The sequence below is a fragment of the Cynoglossus semilaevis genome, chromosome 11 (assembly GCF_000523025.1).
Source record: "Cynoglossus semilaevis isolate Cse_v1.0 chromosome 11, Cse_v1.0, whole genome shotgun sequence".
Classification (NCBI taxonomy): Eukaryota; Metazoa; Chordata; class Actinopteri; order Pleuronectiformes; family Cynoglossidae; genus Cynoglossus; species Cynoglossus semilaevis.
This window is the reverse complement of record NC_024317.1, coordinates 3,737,388-3,744,394: the sequence shown is the minus strand read 5'-3', so window position 1 is coordinate 3,744,394 and position 7,007 is coordinate 3,737,388. Positions and strand designations below refer to the sequence as shown.

General features: G+C 39.9%; 1 protein-coding gene across 1 annotated transcript in view; it reads left to right on the top strand.

Annotated features, from left to right (window-relative positions):
- The window catches only part of LOC103385937 (FYVE, RhoGEF and PH domain-containing protein 5-like), an 18,258-nt gene extending 13,125 nt beyond the window's left edge, over window positions 1-5,133 (top strand). The window contains 10 exon segments of the mRNA XM_017036331.2: window positions 1-17; window positions 1,337-1,420; window positions 1,522-1,601; window positions 2,071-2,167; window positions 2,264-2,401; window positions 2,500-2,602; window positions 3,031-3,167; window positions 3,442-3,567; window positions 3,687-3,841; window positions 4,377-5,133. The exon segment at window positions 1-17 is cut by the window's left edge and continues 16 nt beyond it. Coding sequence (XP_016891820.1) covers window positions 1-17; window positions 1,337-1,420; window positions 1,522-1,601; window positions 2,071-2,167; window positions 2,264-2,401; window positions 2,500-2,602; window positions 3,031-3,167; window positions 3,442-3,567; window positions 3,687-3,841; window positions 4,377-4,413 — 974 coding nt within the window. The 3' untranslated portion in view covers window positions 4,414-5,133.
- The last annotated feature ends 1,874 nt before the right edge of the window (window positions 5,134-7,007 follow it).

Sequence of the window (7,007 nt, the reverse complement as noted above, 5' to 3'; positions counted from 1 at the left end):
CCCGGCATCTGTTTCTGGTAAAGACGTCTTCCTGTTTTCAGTGTAAAAGATAACTGTGGTGTTCTTTTCTAATGATTCTCTGCACAGACCGAGCTATAAAGAGCTGGGTTTCCTCACAGGATGTTTTTAATGCACATTTCCTGACTCGGTTTTTTTTTTTACTGACAGCCTGGGAAAGGTCAAGGGCCTCCTTCTAAAAACAGGAGAATCCATTTACACCTGTGAACATTGACGACTTTTTTTTTTTGGTCACAAAACACACTTTTCTCAGCTGTCGACTTCACAGTATGAAACAAAAAAGATGACTCAAGTCAGTAGAATGTACGGAGTTTCCACTTTATTGAGGCACAGAATCAAGGCGGTTCTAAAAATACTGTAATCAGGAAAAGAGGGAAGAAAAGAAAAGAAAAAAAACTCCTTGCCAATCATCCGTACAGCATCAGCAGAGCTCACGCTTCTTCTTCCTCCTGCGGTGTTTTTGAAATTTGTGATCTGGGCTCGACACTAAAAATGCTCGTAAATGTCCCTGTTGGAAGAACGCTGGTAATCATTGCTACATAACTTTTATCCTGCCAGTTTACAGATGCTCATCATGTGCTTTTAGCTCTTTATTGTCTCCTGGAGAAGGCACTTAAACGCACAGGGACAGCGAGTAAAGTTAGACACTGGAACCGACTCTGGAAAAATAATGCAGCGCTCAATGGTGCACTGTATTATCTGTTTACTGAAGTGTCTTCCTTAATGTATCGTCATAAAGAGTGGAGGCGAATTTAAACCACAGGACTGGACCGCTGCGGCCTGTAAATTGTTTACACGTCAAATCCAGGCCGGGGTTTCTAATGGACCGTCATTTGTTCATTAAAATTCTTACTTGTATTTTAGGACAGCGCTAACACACAGGCCCAGGAATAAATAACTTTAAAATATACGACCATAATTCAGAATGAGTTTAAATTGTTGTTATTTGGTGTGTAGATTAATGTATTTTGTAATACAGCTTTTATAGTAATCATTTATATAAAGCAAAACTTTAAATATGTTTTTTCTTGTTTTGAGTGTCACGGAAAATGCTACTTGCTACATGCTACTTCTACTTGCTACATGCTACTTTGTTAGTACCGTCTTCACACTAACTGTATAAATTTAATCCAAATAACAGGATTGATGTAGCGTGTCGTTTTACCTCAATTGTTATAAGCTTAGGCTGCCACCTACTGGACGAGTGGTGCACATACATGGTAGAGGAAGCTGACGGATTATGTTGTTGTTGTTATTAATATACATTAGCTCTGCGTTTAAAACCTGATTTTTGTCCTTTCTGTTTCGACCGTCGCAGATGAATGACGTGTTGCTCTACACGTATCCTCAGCAGGACGGGAAATACAGGCTGAAGAACAATTTGCCGCTCAATGGATTAAAGGTCCGTGTCTTTCATTAGGTCTTCTGATAATTTATTTTATTTAATTTAAATTTTTGAAATTGATTTTTATAGAGTTTTATTTGATCATTTGATCTGACCAGGTAACTAAACCCATCATTGAGAATCATCAACACGTCCTGAAGATTGAAGCGACCGACATCTCCATCACTCTGTCTGCAAGGTGAGTCACACAACACAGAGTACTATGAAAACATGGTACATTAGTGTATATAATCAGACACAACTTGACATTTACATTCAGCATAAATTGTAGTCAAATGAGTTGAAATAGTTTGGATGTTGTGAGTCTTTAGTAAAAATGAATGCACTAATATGGCAAAAATAAATAAAGAAAGAAAAATAAATAATGCTCTGTAGTATATTTTACAAACCACATTCTTAGAGAATTGTTTTTAAAAATTTTAAATATTATTTAACAAAATGACAAAAAACGTTTATAATATCTCAGACTTTAACCCTTTATTAAAAAATAAAATAATAAAACAAAGTTTTAAGTGAATATGCAAATAAAAAAAAGAGAATGTTGGTTGATTTGAAGACAATATTTAAAGTGAGAATTCCACTCCTCCTTGTTGTAAAGTTTTGCCTTTGTCTTGTTGTTGTCTAAAGTTGTCTTGTCTTCGTTACAGCTCCTTCCTTGAAAGGGAGGACTGGTTTTACACACTGAACCGCACCATAGCCGAGCACAGCAGAGGATGTGGAGCATTTAGGAGCTGCTCAGGAGACGTGAGTTCACTCTGCCTCTAACAAATACGTTTTCGTCAGGATTATTTTAGGACAGTTCCAGTGAGGCTGATGTTAGATGTGTGATTCCTTCTTCAGATCAGAGATTGTCTGCAGCTCTCTCTGGGAGAGAAAGCTCCCACCCTGGTCCCTGTCTCTCAAGTGGTGATGTGTATGAACTGCAACGTAGATTTCAGCCTCACCCTCCGTAGACACCACTGTCATGGCTGTGGGAGAGTGAGTCTCACACACACACACACACACAGTAGACAACCATAGCATAATGCACCTATTGTCACATGTATTCATCTTTTGCTTTTTTTAAAAAAATTCAGATTGTGTGTCGGAGCTGCTCCAGGAACAGATACCCGCTGAAATACATGAAAGACCGCATGGCTAAAGTGTGTGACCGCTGCTACAGTGAGCTGAAGAAGAGAGGTACCTGCCTCAACCTGCTGCTATACACCCTCTGACCAGTAGAGGGAGCGTGATAACCTGTGATCATTGTTAAATTCATTACAATATTGGTTTCTTGAAGTAAGAACAGTGTGTTAAGAACGTTTTTTTCCTTATAATTATGTTTCCTTGACATATCAACAGGGGGCGCCCAAGTACCACTATGACATGCACACCCTAGTTTGAGAACCATTGCATATTAAAAATGATCTCCAATTTTGTACCTTACCAAAAATATAAAAAACCTTTAAAAATAGTACATTCAACCATAAATTTTAGATGTCGAAAAAAAAAAAAGTTAAACCTTTTTAACAGTAGCTTCAACCCAGACATGTTTTGGGTTTTGTCAGTGCTTTTTTTATGTCTTTGTTTTTTGTTGTCTGCTAAACTTTGATATCAAATCTTTGCAGAAGGAGACGTGTCTTCGCTGGCAGGTAAAAACAGTCCTCGTCCACACCGGTCCAGTCGTCCTCTCTCTACTGTGTTTCAAAACATCCATCCTCCAAACGTGTGGAGACATCGTAAAGGAACGCTCTCCTTCAACCAGGTACACTGTTCTGTCCTGCTCCTACACCTGTTTTGGGGGGAAATCATTATATGTTGAACCAGTATGTACAACCAGTATCAACAGAAGTTTGAGTAAAGTTTTCACATTCCCAAAGGAAGCAACTAAAAAGTAAACCTTAGTAGACCAGGTGTATATCCTTGGGGGATTCCACAAAGAGATAAAAAAGAGAAATAGTTTAAATTTAACATAGTTGTAAATTAGTGAAAGACAGTTTACATATCGTGATTAGTAAAATGTTGACCTTGTTCTGCAGGTGACAGTGACAGAGGAAGGCTCCATCAGTGGCACCCTGCAGCGCAGCAAGAAGAGCAAGAGGAACTGGAAAAGACTGTGGTTCCTCCTCAAAGACAAGGTGCTTTACACCTACAGAGCTCGAGAGGTGAGGGGAAACATGCACTCCCCTTTAACCTGCACAGCACTGATTCACTCACTCACTCACTCACCTAAGGTCGTGAAAAGAATCACTGTCGTCATGGCAACTTCACGTGTTCTTTACAGGAAAAAGTTGCATCAGAGACGCTGCCTCTGCTGGGTTTCACAGTAAGGCTACCGGACCGACCAGTGGGACAGGACGAGGCCAACGTCTTCGAGCTCTATCACAAAAATACCTTGTATTACACCTTTAAGGCAGAAGACAACTACACAGCCCAGAGGTAGGGGGCGCAGTTGGGCCAGGGTAAAACGGTACTAGAAGATAATCATTTTTTAATTTTTGTGACGTTTTTTCCTGGTGGTGCATCCTGTGATTTTTCTAATGTCAAATATGTGCCGTTGGAAAACATTCACAGCACTCCACCCCACAATAGATGGCGCTCTTGCTAAAGCTACACTTGTTAGGGTAAACTACAATTGTAAGGTTAGCTTTAACGAGCGTTTTTCAGATTAAAAGCTGACTTTCTGTACTTGGTAAAGTATCTAAAAGTACAATATATAAATCCAATCTGTATTTCTGTCATTTTATATATGTACACATATATATATATTTAATTATTTAGAGATAATAATAGTCACAACAGTCAGTGGGAACGATGACAACCTTTTCCAATTCCCCTGTATCACTTTGTTTTGTTTTTGTTTTTTTTTAGATGAATTTTAACGAGGCTAAAAGAATATAATATAGAATAATATTAACACATCTGCAGTCGCTGCTTTTCCTTTTTCCTGATTTAGATTCTGCTCCTCACACAGGTGGGCAAATGCCATGGAGGAAGCCACAGTTTTGTAGGAGACCAACCTGGGTGGTGATTTACTGAGAACACAGGTCTGCTGCATTTTTTCTTCTTTTTGTAAAACCCCAAAAGGAGTGAGAAGGATTGGAAAAAAAAACATGTCATCATACGAGGAACTCGTCTCCTTCCTGAAGACATTCTGTTCTCGAAAGAGGACACGTTCACCTACTTTGTCACCTGCAGTTACAGCAGGTGTGATGCTGCTGAGGGCCACCTGAGTGCTGATGGCCCAGATACCTGCCAGTGTGGAACATTACAGCCATGTCACCTGTACTTCACACAAAGACTGACCTGCAAGTTTCCTTTGTCCATGCAAATATTTTTCACAATTATTTAAGATTTAAATCGTCTCATTCTGGAACAACTACTTTTTTTGTATGATTTGTTCTTCAACTGGAGTCAAATCAACTCTATGGTGTCTTTTATCAAGTACAGGCTGCACGAGTATTTTTTATGTACGGTATAAAGGTGTTTATATCTCATGTGCCACGTACTGTAATGTTGATATTGTTAATGTTAATGCCAGTGAACATTTTATGCCTTTTTGCACTGATATAAGAAAAGGGGAAACTGGAAATGGTGGTAGCGGTCCAAATGTACTCAAATACCGTGATAAAGTATTTTATTGCAAGGTGTGGATAAAAAATATTATACTGTATAACTATACTGACAAAAGTGTAACGTCTATAAAAATTAATATTTGTTTAAAGACACCACATCAGGCCATGTCTTTGTAATGTACCAAATGATTGAATATGTTTATTTGTAACACTAATATTTTAAACCGAGTAAAGGGAAGGGGGAAGAAGGGGGGGGCGATAAAGATGTTCATGTCATCCTCCGTTTGACCTCTAGGTGGCAGGTGATCTACAGGCGTCTGTCTTTGACTTTTTGTCTTTGACTCCTGTGAGAGCGTTTCATGTCCATGTCCCCCCGGTGCCAGTGATGGACTGACGGACTGGTCCGGTCCTACTTCTGTGACCAGGGAGAGGCTGGGCTCCGTCTCCCTCTCCCTCTTAACCCCCCCCCCCCCGAGGCATCCTGACCCAGAATCATTGCAGCCAGAAACTTTTCTTTCTGGGGCTCCTAAAAGTTACAGACATGTTGTCCTACATAGAGGACAGACTATTTATTACCCTCTTCTCCCTCTCCAGCCCCAGTTGCTGATACAATACACAGATGGCGCTGTGCGTGAGCCTTTAGCCACCCGTGCTTTATTTATGTCCCGTTCAGTTGTTTTTATGACACTTGTGTTAAAGCGCTACTGACTTCTTTACAACACACCGTGTGGAGTTTGACATCAGTTAGTGATTAGAGACACTGACAGCTGTCCTCGTGTCTCACAGGGTGGAACGTTTGTTTATGACAGGCTGGTGTTTCATCTTATCAGACACAAAATTACCATCAGTAAAACAAACGCACAGGCTGTGCACTGGTTCACAACAGAATTTTAGCAAGAGGTTCTGGGGAAGGTGGTCGAAATTTATAATATTGTAATGCGAATAAAAATGCAAAAAATACTTTTATAATATTGTAATGCGAATAAAAATGTAAAAAATACTCAAATATATACTATTCAACCTCTTGAACAGGTGAAAACTTGAATATTTAGGACAGAAGCAGATTTGTTTATCCTTACTGTATTTTATCTTATATTTTTTAAAATACATTTTAAGTAATGATGTCCTATTAGCCTATTAGCCATTAGCCTATGTACAGTAATATCGGTTTGAATGGTTTTCTCTGACAGTATAGCCATTAGCCTATGTACAGTAATATCAGTTTGAATGGTTGGTAATGTGACCTTAGAGAAGTGAAAGTAGGAGTGAATGATTGATTCATACGGCTGCATATATCAGTTGATGTCGGAATCGGAAATTAATATCGGCACAAAAACATAAATACATGGGATGTTGACTAAGACTATTTGAATTCTAATGGACAAGGATTTGTTTTGGTTTGACAGTGGGACAACAGCGGTGTCATAATCTATGGTTACGTCCTCTCAGCCCTGGGCAGTGATAATGCAGATACAAGTAAATAATCAATCATATGCGCAGAGCCTGCTCCGTTACAGCCTAAAGACTCATTAACAAATATTGACAGAGAGGTGAAACTGGACCTGGGCCGAGCCCCACTCACGGCGTATCATACAGTAGGAAGGCCGATGCCACGGCTGTGTTGACGTTGCAAGGCCTTGTGATAAGCGAAGCCTCTCATCTTGAACAGGGATGTGTGGGCTGCAGATCCTCCAGGGAAAGGAACTGGTTTTGTTATATAATACCTAGAGATTAAAATAAAAACGGTAATGGATTGGGAAATGGGATTGAAAGGAAAACTGCTCTGCCCATTTGACACCATCTTGACAGTTCCAAGTTTGCACCTCGTGTTTCTCAGACGAGAGGGGGAGGTTGGGAGGAGGAGGGGGGCTGCAGAGGGGCTGCAAAGAAAGAGGGACGCACTTTCATGTCCCACTTTGCAAACTCTTTGCAGCCTACACTGCCAAGTCAGTGTTACACCTTTTCCACCTCCTGTGAAGCTTTAAATAGCTCATTCTCCCTCAACAGGACAAAAACAGAAAAACAGCCTG